The following is a 15006-nucleotide window of genomic DNA, read 5'->3' as shown; positions in this document are numbered from 1 at the left end:
TCTGATATTTTTCAGACCAGTTTCAAGTTTTATACATTTGTTTTTACAGAGAAGTATAGGGAGGTTTTGTTTTTCATTTAATTGCAATACTTTTTGAAGTTGAGAATTAGAATTAAAAATATATGATAATCATAACCTTTAATAATTTGTATTTAAGGTTTTTAAAAATAGTACAGTCACATGTTTCAAAAATTAAAATACATGTATTAAATGATATACAGGGAAAAGTCTCATTTCTCTCTTAATGTTTCTTATGTATTCTTTCAGATGGCATTATGCCTGTACAAGCATAGAATATACTATTACTCCTCTCCCCTTTTCTATGTTAGCCATATTAATAAAACATATACAGTGTTCTATGTGTTGCTTTTTTTCACTTAATCTTTGAGATTCCATAGGAGCATATGGTTTCCTCATTCTGTTCTCTTTTTTCCTTTGCACTGCATAGGGTTCCATTGTATGGGTATACCATAGTTTATTTAATCAGTGCCACACTGAAGGACCTTTGGGTTGATTCTGGTCTTTCACTGTTACTAAAATGCTGCGTCGAATTACCTTGTACATGTGTCATTTGACACTTGTGCCAGAAGCATTAGTGGGGTGAATTTCCCAGAAAAAAATTACTAGATCAAAGAGTATGATATTTATAATTTTGGTGTGTCTATGCTAAGTCAGTTCAGTCATGTCCAGCTCTTTGTGATGCTATGGACCATAGCCTGCCAGGCTCTTCTGTCCATGGGATTCTCTAGGCATACCATGGGATTCTCTAGAATACCATGCCCTCCTGCAGGGAATCTTCTTGACCCAGGGATTGGACCCACATCTCTTATGTCTCCTGCACTGGCAAGTGGGTTCTTTACCACTAGCACCACCTGGGAAGCACTTAAAATTTTGGTAGTGGTTGCCAAATTTGTTCATGCCAATTTACTCTTTTTTTTTTTTTTTTTTTTCCATTTATTTCTAATAGTTGGAGGCTAATTACTTTACATTATTGTAGTGGTTTTTGCCATACATTGACATGAATCAGCCATGGATTTACATGTGTTCCCCATCCTGATCCCCCCTCCCACCTCCCTCCCCACAATTTACTCTTTTATACCAGCAGTGTTAGAGTGCCTCTTGCCCTGTAGCCTTGCCAGCAAATGTTATGGAACTTTGTGCCAACATGATAGGCATTCTGCCTTTTTTAACTGTAGTATCTTTGGAAATTCTTTTAGAATTAGGTTTGTCATTGGTACAGGAAATTTTTAGCATTCTGTTTCTTACTCATGAAAGTACAGAAGATGAGTCTTTATAGTCAGTTTTATGATGCAGAATATGAATGCTCTCTGGATAATTGCTGACATGGGAATGTCTGATTTCCTACTAGCTATTTCTATGCTGAAGGCATATTGTTTAATAGAATATGAAAAAAAATTCATTGTGCTAAAAGATGCTTCAAATCAGTAGCATACAAATTTATTTAATAAGATGAGCACTATCATGCTTATTCATTCCTGAGCAGAATTAGAGTTTTTGATGCAAACATACGAATAGACTTATATTTTGAGTTTTTTCTTCTCTGAAGAAAAAAATGAAGCTTTTGAAATGATACCATTTTTGTCTTTCACATTCCTTATTGATATAGATCCTTAATACAGCTCACTCTTTTAAAAAAGATATACTGGTTCTGGCTTAATGTTAAGTATGAAAGAATTAGAACGAATAACATTTATACCTAATAAAGTATCACATCGACCCTACAGTAAGAATGTTTTTTTTCCCCCCTATACGGACTAACCTGAATGTATATATTTTCTGTAACAGTGGAAATTTAACAATCATGGGTTTAGAAGAGACACTTGAGGATTCCATTCTGGCTTAACCATTTCCTACTGTGTGACCTTGGGCAAATACCATTAGCATCTCTATGCCTCATTTTCTCACTCAGAAATTGAAGATGTCAACAATCTCATAGAATTGGTTTGATAATTTATATTAAATGTGTATTTATATAAGATGCTTGGATTACCATGCAGTGGACAGCCAATGCTAAATATAGTGAATAACTGTACACAGATAAGTGCTATTCTTTCAAGCTTTTTTGGTAGTTCGTTAATTTCTTCCTGTTTTGCTCCTGTTATTCAAAACCTTTTTTAACTTGGGAATTTCTTTCATACTTGCCTAATGAAAATAATTCTCACTACTTCATGGTTTGTCTAGAGCCATGATCTTAAAATAAAAAGGGCTACTTTTACAGTGCTTACTGTGTGCCATGTATTGTGGTGATACATAGTTTTATTTAATCTTCAGTTTATCTAAGCAGTGCATATTAATACTATTTTATAGTTGAGGAAACCAAAATACAGAGAAGTTACATAAAATAAGTTACACAGGTTTACATAGCAAAGTAGTGATAGAACCATTCTTTTAACCTTTATGAAAGGCTATCTTAGTAATCTTGCTCCCTCAGTGAATGGAATCTTCTTTTTATTATTTTCTTATACTTGTTTTGCTCATCTTTGTGACATTTTAACCCTGCCATGAACAAGATTTGTGAGTGGTTAGAGCATAGTGTGAATCAGCAAATGAGTGGGCAAAGGATAGGGTGGAGGTGTTGATTGTTTGAAGGAGGAAGACAACTAATATTTAACATCTCAAAGAATAATTTGGAAGATCCTTTGTTGTAAACACATACACAGATAACTTTAAATCTAGCACCTGGACTTAAAAGGTGATCTTACATATTTTGCTTCATACCCACCCCTCCCCTGTCTCCCCTGCTACACCGTCATTGGTAGCCCGCTGTAGAGAGCTCTCAGCACTGTCCTGAGGTTGGTAGTGTGGATCGTCCGTAAATATGTGTGGATAGATACATAATACATGTATAGGTATATTTGTGTAGCTTTTTTTCCTTTCTCACTTTTACAAACTATAGAGAAATTACATCCTAGTGTGTCTGATTTCTTAAGTACACATGTAAAAAAGAGTTCCTGAGACACACAAAAAAGTTAAACTACAAAGAGAATAGAAAAGTCTGACTGTAATCAGAGTTGAGACAAGATAAAAGGAGCAAAGTGAAAGAACAGGCCACTGGGAAAATATTTGCAACCCTGTAACCAACAGAAGACTAATATCCGAAGTACATGGAATTCTTGTAATAAGTTTGTCAACTTTTGCATTTGTACAGTGTATCATGGATTCTAACTATTACTATAACTAGTCCTAGGAACTGACTCTGATGTATCAGTACGTAAGATGTTAAGTAACAGACCTCCCAGTTTTATTGTAGATTTGTCCATTTGTTCTGTTTTTCTGGTGAATTATTTTTTATCATTATGTAATGATTTGTTTGTGTTCGTGGTGATTGTTGATAAATTTGGGTTCATTCTTTCCTATTTTAGTGCTTTCCATTTATTAAGCTTTTTTTCCTCCTTGGACTCCCCCCACTCTCACCCCACCCACACCTTCCGCTCCCACCTTCCAGTTGCCCTACCTCCGCCCCAGTCCTTCATTCTTCAGCGTTGCTCTTGTGTTCTTCATTCTTTTCGCCCCTTCCTCTAGCCATTTGAAAGTCACACGTGCTTTTCTAGTGTACTTAGTTCTCTAGGTGCCTGCATACTAAGTCTCTTCATTCACGTCCGACTCTGTGTGACTCTGTGGAACATAGCCCGCCAGGCTTCTCTGTCCATGGGATTCTCCAGGCCAGGATACTGGAGTGGGTTTCCTTGCCCTCGTCCAGGGAATCCTCCCAACTCAAGGATCAAACCCACATCTCTTATGGCTCCTGCATTGGCAGGCAGGTTCTTTACCACTAGCGCCACCAAATTAAATGATTATTATTACTGTCTATATATTAACTTATTTACATTTATCTGTATATAGTTTACCATTTTCCTTTCTTACTTCACACCTCCCTTGTGGGTTCAGTTTTCTTTTTATCAGAGAGTATATGAGCATGTGATTTCTCTTTATTTAATCTCCACATTTAGGAATGAGAACACTGCCATGTGAAGTCACAGTTGCCGAATTAACAGTAGACTCCATGTCATCTTACCTCCAAGTCTCTTCTTGTCCTTGTGCAGAGTTGCTACTCTTAACTTACACTGAGTTTTCCACAAAGACAAATGGGAATTTAGTAACAGATAAAGATGGCATTTCATATCAACTTGGGGAAAGTAAATGTTAAGAGAAATGGTTAGCTAGGTGGGGGGAGAAATACAGCTGGATCTCTCTGCACAGTGTTCAAATGCTGGCTGTGTCTGTGGTGTGACCTTGGGCAATTTATTTAACCTCTACAGGTTTTACTATTTGAAATTAAAAATGAGAATGCCTCCCTGACAGGATTAAATGAGCATAATCCATATAAAGTACTTAGTACAGTAAATGACACATAAGAATCATTTATTACATGTTAGTTACTATAATTAACTATTTACTTTCTCTTCTTAATCTTCATATATGCTTAATTATAAGTCTGTTATATGCCCAGGAGGATCACTGTATTAGCTTCACTATATAAGCTTAGTTGGGGAGCAAAACCATAGGTGCTGAATGAGTGTTGAGGAAGTAGAATAGAATACCACAGCATGACAGTTCAAATGAGGGTTAGAATGTGTCAGTGGAATATGATTTTTGTAATGGACTCAAGACTTAATGATCCGGGCTGTTTGCCATGTATGTTGACTATATTATAGAAAAGTGTCCCACCTCTTAGGAAGGTGGGACCTTCCTAAGAGGTACCAAAGTCAACCCAACAGTATTTGAATGCCTGTTCTTCCCCATCACTCTGTGAAGTATCTCGTGAGACTTATTTCAGTTTTGGTCATGGTGACAATTATTGAAAAGTAGATTTCAAATCTTAAACTTTTATGGTTAAAAGAAGAAAACTTCTAGAACTGAAAATTTCTAATGATTCTCCTCCCTTGCTGTTCCAGTATGCTTTAACTTTCTTTAATTCTAAGAAGTGTTTGGATATATCTTTTGTCTTGTATTTTATATTTGTTTTTAAAGTATGTTTTATGTTTGTTTAAGGTGGATAGGCATGTGGACCTGCTAGAAGTTGCCCAGGAAACTGATGGGTTTTCAGGCAGTGACCTAAAAGAAATGTGTCGAGATGCTGCCCTCCTCTGTGTCAGAGAATATGTTAATTCTACATCGGAAGAAAGGTATGTGTATTTAGAGTTCATCTCTTAATATTTGTCAGACCCTTTTAGAGCTTTTAGGTTATTAAAAGGTTAGGTTAGGTCTTCTGTTTTGCTTTATAATACCAGTTCTGTTTATGAAGTGAAAAGATAAATTGAAATAAAAAATTGACCAACTTTATTTATTGCCTTTTTTCTGAAAGGGGTTCTGGAAATGAATTTGCAAGGGAGGGTGGTTATGGGGAGTATCTGGAATGAAGAGGAAGTAAAAACTGAATTTCTCTGAACATCCATGAACTGGGTTACATCAAGCTCACAGAAATGTAGGCTTGCCCATCTCTACCATGAAAACTGTTACTCTGATATCCCTAGATTGCTTTTGTTTTTTAAATTTTTAAATTTCATTTCATGTGGAAATGAGTATCTTGTCTTCCAGAAATTTCACATCTATGGGGACGTTGCTGCTGACTAGACTTCAACTTGTTAATAATGTATTTAGTATAAAAAGAAGTCATTTGTGACAGCAGCAAACTTCACTTGAAACCAGTTTCAAAGTATCTTGAGTTTCAGAAACCAATTTTGTACCAGCTTTATTAGTGAACTGGAATAGCTCAGCTCTGATAAACCAGTGTCCTGTGTTTCCCATAAGGTCATTCACCCTAGACTGGTGTAACACTGAACATTTCTAAACCCCTGTGCAAAATATCAACCTTCTAAGGAAGAATTTCTGTGACTCAGCAAACCAGTGTGCGCTGGGGCTGGTGTGGGTGAGCTCTGTAGCTCTTGCCCTATTGCTTCTCAGTCTCCCTGTCCATCCCCTGAGGCTGTCGCTCCAAGTGACCTGGATTTGCCTGTCTTATTCATGCATTTACTTACACTGTATTGCCATAGCAAGCTTTGCCAAAAAAGGTTTCTTGGTATAGAAAGGTTCACATGAAAGCCACCCTTTTAACCTGTAGTTTTTCCTGGACCTATCGTCAGTGTTTCCTTGGGCCCCTTCGTGGAGAGGGTCACTCCATCTGTTTATTGCCTAAAGTACATTAATGAAAATGGTTTCTCTACTGTCCTGAAAGCCCTGAAAATGTTACATTTCAGTATGAAAAATGTGGGTAATGCACTTAGGTTATCATAACTTTTTCCCTGAATTTTTTTTCCTAAGTCTTTGTAAATGACAGAGGAGACATTATATATTGGATTGTGTTTCCTTCTTACTGAAGTGGGGAGAACTTAGATTAGTTGGTTTTTATTAATAGCAGTTTCAGTTCGTCAAAGGTAAACACATACATGAATAATAGATACCTACAACTGCTACTTTTTAATTCCAGTTTTCATGGGAATAATTTTTTATTCACTCATTAGAATTATAATCCTATTTAGATCAAATTTCACACTTATATATTCTTAGTGTAAAGTGTTTGATTTTAACCAAGCTATAATATTTATAGTCAGCCATTTAAGCTTCTACCTCTTGGCAGTCAGTGTTTCTAAAAATTTTTTTAGATACTTATCTGTAGATTAATTCCTTAAGCTGTTAATTGTGGTTGTTTGGGGGGTTTTGGATGGGAAAGAGACTTCATTTTTTAATCTTGGTAAAATATTTACCAAGAGATGTATTTTGGAGCTATTTGAATATTGGTGGGTTGTTTTGTTTTTGTCTTTTTTTTTTTTTTTTACATTTTAGCCATGATGAAGATGAAATTCGACCTGTGCAACAACAGGACCTGCATCGGGCAATTGAAAAGATGAAGAAGTCAAAGGATGCAGCATTTCAGAATGTTTTAACACACGTTTGTTTAGATTAAGAGTAAAGATCATTTGTACAGTTCAACATGACTAGTTTGGTGTACCCTCTTATCATTAGTGGAAATAAGGAGGAGTGTTCTTTCAACAGTGAGAGAGTTTTATGTTCATGACACTGGTTTTATACTCTGAATTATAAGTTATTGAGACATAGTTGTTATATAAATGGTATTACTACTTGTGAAAAATCATGAGGAGGAACAATTTAATCAGCCTGACTGTGGGTGCTTGTGTTTGACCTCTTTAGCCATATGTTGCAGCCTTATAGCGTCTAAGCTGGTCTTAAGGTAACAAATGATTTACTGAGTCATTAGTGAGAATTGGAGATGTGGTTAAGTGCTGGTTATGTGATTTCTAGATATGTGAGAGTGTGTGTATGTGTGTGTGTGTGTGTGTGTGTGTGTGTGTGTGTGTGTGTGTATTAAATGTATATATTCACACATTTTATATTGACATTCTGTAGATAGGTTTGAATACAGAAACTTTTTTTTTTTTATCCCAACCACTGAATCAAAAAGTACCAAATAGCATATAGCAAAACTAAGATTAATGGTTGTGTCTAAAAGGTACAATGATTCAGCCATTTCTAGTTGTCACTTATTTCAGGTTTTTTTTTTTTTTTAAGTTGAGTGTTTTCTCTGGAGTTGTATAGTTGAAGTCAGTGACATCAGAAACTTAGATGTGGCACTATTATGGTTGTCGGGATAATTAAATAAAAATGCTTGTTCAGTGATCAGCACTGAATGGTTATCAGGCAGTTGTGTGATCAACACCAATTTCACCTCTTGCTGCAAGCATGCTGAGTAGAGACTTTTTTTATTGATATATGTAAAGGTGGGCTAAAAGCCTCACAAAAGAATGGCTTTGAAAAACCTCAGCGCCATTCAGCCCATGTATGTGACTTTTCCTTTCTTTGTTTAATGTAACAGTTCTGTTATAACCATGGGTTTTCAATATTTTAAAAATATATGTTCCTTAATTATGTCAAATATAATTTGGTCATCAAAAATGAAATGATAGTTTAAAACTAGCTGTTACTAAATGTGCTAAAAATACCCATTTTGTAATCCAGACTTTTTGTTTTCTTAGCAGATTATAAATTATGCCCTGCTTAGTACAGATACACACATCAGAATCCGCCTATTGTATCTGTAATCGTTTGATGCTATGTGCACAATAGATGACACATTTTGTCCAAAATGTCACTAACCAGAATTCTGTTATAGGCACTTAAAACACAAGCATGAGGAAGATGGTACGGTATGATCTTGAGGTGCCTTCTGAATTTTTGTTTTTATTGTATTTCTTTGAAAACTCTGTTGTTATTTATGAGTTATTCATTAATTTCTTTTTTAATAAGTCTCTCACAAGAACCCATTGGATAGTTTGTTCATCATTTGTTCTTTGAATGATGGGTGGGGCAGAGGTTCAAGTTTTGAAAAATTGTGAAGATGATTGAAAAATTGATGCAAAACACAAAATACCAAAAATAAAATATTTCATCCTCATTTTTAATAACTATTATATTATTATTTTATAAATATGCAATAAAGAGGTCCCTCTTAATTGAGTTTTCTGTACTTACTCCTTTATTTCAGTTACATAAAATTTTCTGGTGTTGCTTTGGTTTATAAAACTTGCCCTTAGACTATTTTCATCTTGCTGTGTAATTTTTATAGCATACATTCTAGTATCTAACTTATTACTTTGTTCTAGTATTTTATTTTAGTAGTCATTTAATTTTAATTTTGATGGCATATTGATCAAAAATAGAGGTAATATACCTCTCTTCATGTTCTTTTATCTTCTTTTAAATTCAGAATAACCAATAGTAGTAGTTAAATTTATCATAGTTTTAATCATCAGATGAAGTTAGAGAAATACACTAACCAACACCACAAAGCCAACACCACATGACTCATCTAGGTATCTTAGTGTCTTAAAGTAACTGAGGAAACCTTATTATATGCTTTTAAAGAATGTTTGGTGTTATGTAATAGATTCTTCTGCTATGGACATATTTGACATAAGCTTTTGGCATGCATTGGATTCTAAGTTCTAAGGTATATTTCACTTTGGGTAACAGAAATACTAGATCTAGAGTTAGATTGCCTGAGTTTAAATGCAGACTCTCCATTAATTAACTGTATCCTTGGACTAATCATCTAACTGTTGCTCATTTATAAAATGGTGTGACAGTGGCACTCTTGGGGTGTGTAATGAGATGATGCCTATAAGACACTTAGCATAGAGCCTGGCATAGTATTGTTCAAATGTTCATTATCACATTTTATTACTTTTACACACTGATATACATATCTATTGGCCAGGCTCAGTTTCTGAGCATTCTTCATGCTTAACCTATTTCCATGATATCCCTAGATCTCTGTTCTAGGGATTGAGATGAAATGATCAGCTGTGATGTTTCTCTAAAAGCCTCATTGTTGGAAGACTTCTGGTAAGTCTGGTGTATCTCAAACTATTCCTTGGCCTTTTTAAAATAGAGTTTAGAAACTCAATATTTGAATCAATTCAGTGTCTCCTGTTCAATTTATCTCCTTTCTCATTCAGTCCCCCACTTACAGAATGATCCAGAACTCACCATGTGATCAGTAGCTGGATTGGAGTAATTTAAATAGCCTATATGATCACAGTAACCTAGCGCTGCTGCTGCTAAGTCGCTTCAGTCATGTCTGACTCTATGTGACCCCATAGACAGCAGCCCACCAGACTCCCCCATCCCTGGGATTCTCCAGGCAAGAACACTGCAGTGGTTTGCCATTTCCTTCTCCTGTGCACGAAAGTGAAGGTGAAAGTGAAGTCACTCAGTCGTGTCCGACTCTTCGGGACCCATGGACTGCAGCCTACCAGGCTCCTCCATCCATGGGATTTCCGGCAAGAGTACTAGAGTGGGCTGCCATTGCCTTCTCCAAACCTAACGTTACTTGGTAGCTATAACTGGAAGGTTTGGTGTTGCGGATGTCTCAAGCATTGAGTGTGCCTGAATAAACACATTCCTCAGCAGGAATTTGTTTTTCAACTGGTTGTTTTATTTGTAGACAAATGTTACAGCTTCTGGATAAAGGAAATGAATTGGATTATGTATATATTTTGTAATTCCTGTTTTAGTTTCTCTTAAGGTCAGTGTCAGAATATTGACTAGAATTCTAATATGCTAAGCATGTAACTTGCAAGACTAAAATCCCAGCACCAATTAGAAGCCTCAGATAAAGCCACAGAATCATTCCTTTTAAAGCTGACAGAATGAGTAGAGAGCTCTCATTACCAAAATCATTATCAACTTAGTTACCAAAGATAGTTTACTAATCATCTCAAAGTTTACAGCACTCACTCTCTTTCTCTCTCAATTGAAGTATAGTTGATTTACATTCCTGTTGTTAGTTTCAGATGTGCAGCAAAGTGATACAGATACACACATACACTTATGATTTTATATATATATATATAAATATATATATACTTACATATACATACATATCTTATATATGTAAGTATATGTAGGTATATAAAATCTTTTTCAGATTCTTTTCCATTATTTATTATTATTAGATTTTGAATATAATTCCCTATGGTATACAGTAGGTTCTTGTATTGAGAAGAAGATAAAAGTACACGCATTGTTTCGTTGTGCTTCACAGATAGTGCTTTTATTTGTTTTACAAATTGAAGATTTGTGGCAACCCCACATTGTCAGATGATGGTTAGCAATTTTTAGCAACAAAGTACTTTTAAAGGTATGTACATTGCTTTTTTAGATATAATGCTATTATATACTCAGTAGACTACAGTATGGTGTAAACATAACTTTTTTTATGCACTAGGAGACCAAAAAATTTGTGTGACTTTATTGAGCTTTGCTTTATTGCAATGGTCTGCAGCAAAACCCACAATAAAGTCCTAGGTATGCCTGCATAGCACAGATGCCAAATGCAAACAAGATCAAACCTAAAAGAAACCATTTAGCATGTGAGTAAAAGCAAAACACCCTTTCTTAACACTGGTGTACACACTGTTAATACTAACGCAGCATAAGGGTCTCATTACCAAAATACTAAACTGGGAGTATATTTTTGTGATTGTCTACATTTACTGTTATCAATCTGCTTGAGAACAATTTTAGATAAAAGCTTGTGTCCTTTGGGATACAGTTTCAGTGAATGTTAGAGCTAGTATGGAATGCATTCAGGATACAGGTTTGCACATCATAACAGTTTGGTAAAACTAGAGCCAAACATTGAAATAATTACTGACATGCAAGATTTGGAGCTGAGAATAGAACACAGTGGCGTATGCCTCACTGTCCTGAGGATAGCTTCCAGAAATTCTAAGAATGACCAAGATACTCAAACAGGGGTTGGTAGAATATCATCCAGTAAGCAAAGTCCTTTGCAAACATGTCTGAGGAGATGAGCATTGTCCACTAGGCCACAGTCACAGTCTTATAAAAAGTACCAGTTAGGGTTCTGTTGCAGGCAATCAGCTGTAGCTGACCTAAGTGATAAAGGATTTATTTGAAGGATATGAGGAGCCTCTTAAGATCAGCAGAGGCTAAGAAAGTAGACTTAGGTTAGGAACTCTGAAAGCTCCAGGTTTTTTTTAAACAGGAATTTCTTAAGAAAGTTGCTTTTATTCCTCTATTAGATTAAATGAACTCCAAATGTTTAAATTGCCCCACACAAGTTTCAGAATCCTAGAAGTGTGCAAACCCAGATAAAAAGTCACTCCTGGCAATCCTGGAGCTTTAAGAGAATGACCTTTCAGGAACTCCTTTGACTTAAATGGTTGGAGAACAAATAGAGTTGACTCTTCAGTGACACAGGTTTGAATTGCATTGGTCCATTTATCCTCAGATTTTTTTCAACAGTTAAAACTACAGTATTACACAAGCTACCTGCATTTGGTTGAATGCAGGTTTAGAACGGTGGATATAGGGGAACTGTAGATAGAGAGTGTTAGCACTCCTATCCCCTACTTTGTTCAAGGGTCAACTGTATCTGGATTTACTGGTCAACTACAAAAGGAGAGGTGTTTCATTGAAAGGAATATTGTGAAGAATGTGGCTAGACACAAAAGGTAAATGACCAGCTGGTCACACAAGACCTGTACTGCTAAGTGAAGGGTGGCATCGTTAGGACTCAGGTGAGCATGCTGGACATACGAGTAACACACATCCGAGTTTGTGTGGACAGGCCTTCAGATACTGCGTGGTGCAATCCCATAGGTTTTACCACTTGATGAGGGATGGATTGCTACTTGGCATGCCAAACTCTTCAGCAAGATGATTGTTTTTCTAACTTGTTAATTTATTTTTTTCAAGATAGTAGGTGTAAAGAAAGAACAGTGGAGACAAGTATAACATGGATTTTTGTTTTATTTCCAGGAAGTACAAGTCCATTCCTCTGACGGTCGGTTAGCCTGAAGGACTGATCATTCCGTTTCTCTTAGAGTCTAGTCAGGGTGAGTCTGGGCTGTAGCTTTAATAAGACTGAGCAGACCAGGCTTAGCCCAACCCCTACCTTCTCAGGGAGTTCTTGGTGATATTTGAGGTGGGAGGGGTTGCCAGTTCAGATGTTTGCGTTCTTTGTATTCAGTTCTGACAGGGTTCTGGCATTCAGTCACCAGAAGAATGTATAAGACTTCCAACCCCTCTTCTGCCATTTTCTCTATACAATCCAGAGAAGGGGACTTGTCTGGCTTAGGAGTTTGTTTTAAAATGTTTTTTCCTGATTTCAATCACTACTGTCTTGAGTGTTGACTGAACTTTCCTCATGCCTGCAAAGTCTCCCATCTAAGGCAGGCCTGCTCTTTCAAACAGTATATCCAGACTCAGAAGTCTACTCTGGTATAAAAAAGGACTAAGGCGCTCTGCTCCCTCTGAAGGGCTTATTTCTCCCGGGAAGTCAGTTCATGAAGAAGACTTTGCATCCCCTGTTCTTTGCTAGTTTCATAGAAAAGTATTATTTTTCTTTTGTGTGGATTTTATTACTATGGAAGTGAAAGTCTTTTGCATTCTTCTACATTCTAGCAAAAGAAGTTGTGCAGATATTTATTATAAGTCATGAAAAGTTCACTTGCAGCTTTATAGCTTCCAGTCGCAGTTGTGAAACTCTTATTAACAGAGAGAGTGTGCTAGAGAAGAGCACATGCATAGTGTAGCCTTGGGCAAAATCTCTATGTTTGTGGGCATCTGTTCCCTTATCTGTAAATAGAAATCATAATGTATACCTTCTGTGGTGGTTTTAGGCATCATATGAAAACACTTTGGGAACTAGGAAGTCTGTAGGTTGTCATGTTCCTAGGGAAGTCATCTCACATTTCTGAGCCTCCATTTCCTTATCTGTTCAATAATGGAGATGCTGAAATAGATGTGCTGTAAGTTCCCATCCCGATTTTCACTAAACAGCACACTGATGCACCAGTGCCCATGTTGATAGACATTTTGGTCCCTTAGCAATACTGACTTAATAATCGGAACTTTAAACTGGCGACTCTCTTAGCTACTGACGGGTGTCAACCTTATAAATAGACTTGTTTTAATAGACATATAAATTATAAAACATGGCATTAGGTAGACAAATCATAGACACTTCCATGTATTTGGTGTTTCTGCTTATTAAACGTGTTTCTTTGGCTCTTTTGAAGCTGTAAGCTCTTCCTTGGTTGTTTACTTTGAATATCCAAAGAGTGGTACTTTATATAATTTCTTTTAATATAATTTGAGTATAAGATGTGGGGTACAACCTCTTTAGTAGTCGATGGAATTATCTTCCATAAATGCAGGTTCTTCTCAGGGAATATATTTATAGAGGCCATTCTTTTAACTAGCTTCAAAGACCAGATCAGCATTGGAGTTGTTTACATGAAAATAGGCCATTGTTGGGGCTTCCCTGGTGGCTCAGTTGGTAAAGAATCTGCCTGCAATGCAGGAAACCCAGGTTCAATCCCTGGGTCATCCACTCCAGTATTCTTGCCTGGAAAATTCCATGGACAGAGGAGCCTAGAGATCCACAATCCATGGGCTGCAGAGAGAAGTGACTGAGCACAGACACACAGGCCATTATTATTTCAACCTGTGGTGATCTGAACTGTACCTTTGAACTATTTATGGAAAGCATGCTTATGCAATAAATCAAGGTTTTTCTTTACCTCCCATAAATGTGTATAATATGTTTTATGGTATATAAGAACTTTCACAAATGTTATTTAGTAAAATAAGTGCAGAGCAGGTTTGAGTTTCTGAAACAAGCCAACCATATGGAAGAACTTTACCAAATAAAGTTTGTATTACTGATGCCAGCAATTACAAATATATGTTGTGACATTTAAAAAGCTGTGCCCATTTGTGGCTTATATATTTGAAGGTAATAAAATTGTATTATTTTTTAAAAACATTCTGTAATTTAGATTTCTAATTGAAACTGGTCTTCCCTACAGTTAATCAAAATTAGTAAATCTATGGATATGGTAATAGCTTGGCAGGGAGGGGTGAATACAGGAGTAGCAAAAGATAAGGCATCGAAAAACCATTTAATAGAAGACTCACCTGTAAAAGATTCGTTTCTCAGTTTGTCAAGACTTCTTTACATTATCACTCTTTCCTAGCTCCATTAAAAAAAGTATTTATTTTGTCTGGGTTTTCTTTATCAAATTAAAATGTCCAAACTCTAGACAGTGGCCCATTTATTTTAGTAATAATTTCAATAAAATTAAAATGTAAGCAAAAAAAAAAAATAAGCACCTTTGGAGTGAATTGCTTATGTATGTCACTTTAATCATTGGTAAGTATGTATAATGAATGGCCCAATAATAGTTAATATTGACCAAAGAATTAAATGCATGCCATGGGGAAGGAAAAATTAGTGGTTTACTTTTTCAGCAATCTATAGTTAATTCTTGATGATTTATGCATTATTGGTAATGGGAGTATGCATATATAATAGAAACCTCTATCATTCAGAATCTCAAAGACAAAGGCTGCACTGTGTTCCATCAAACATAAAAGCAATTGATTGGTCTTACGCTCACCTGATTTCCTGATTACCTTCCTATTAGGAAAGTATGT

General features: G+C 36.0%; 1 protein-coding gene across 2 annotated transcripts in view; it reads left to right on the top strand.

The window, feature by feature from the left end:
• ATAD1 (ATPase family AAA domain containing 1) overlaps positions 1 to 8493 on the top strand; it is a 40297-nt gene extending 31804 nt beyond the window's left edge. For both annotated transcript variants that reach the window (XM_065922849.1, XM_065922848.1), the window contains exons 9-10: positions 5014 to 5147; positions 6805 to 8493. In XM_065922849.1, coding sequence (XP_065778921.1) covers positions 5014 to 5147; positions 6805 to 6925 — 255 coding nt within the window. In that variant the 3' untranslated portion in view covers positions 6926 to 8493. The remainder of the gene's footprint in view (positions 1 to 5013; positions 5148 to 6804) is intronic.
• Positions 8494 to 15006: the final 6513 nt, after the last annotated feature.

The sequence above is a fragment of the Muntiacus reevesi genome, chromosome 2, assembly GCF_963930625.1.
Source record: "Muntiacus reevesi chromosome 2, mMunRee1.1, whole genome shotgun sequence".
NCBI classification, from domain to species: domain Eukaryota; kingdom Metazoa; phylum Chordata; class Mammalia; order Artiodactyla; family Cervidae; genus Muntiacus; species Muntiacus reevesi.
Note: the sequence above shows the minus strand (reverse complement) of the source record. Positions and strands in the feature narration are given on the sequence as shown.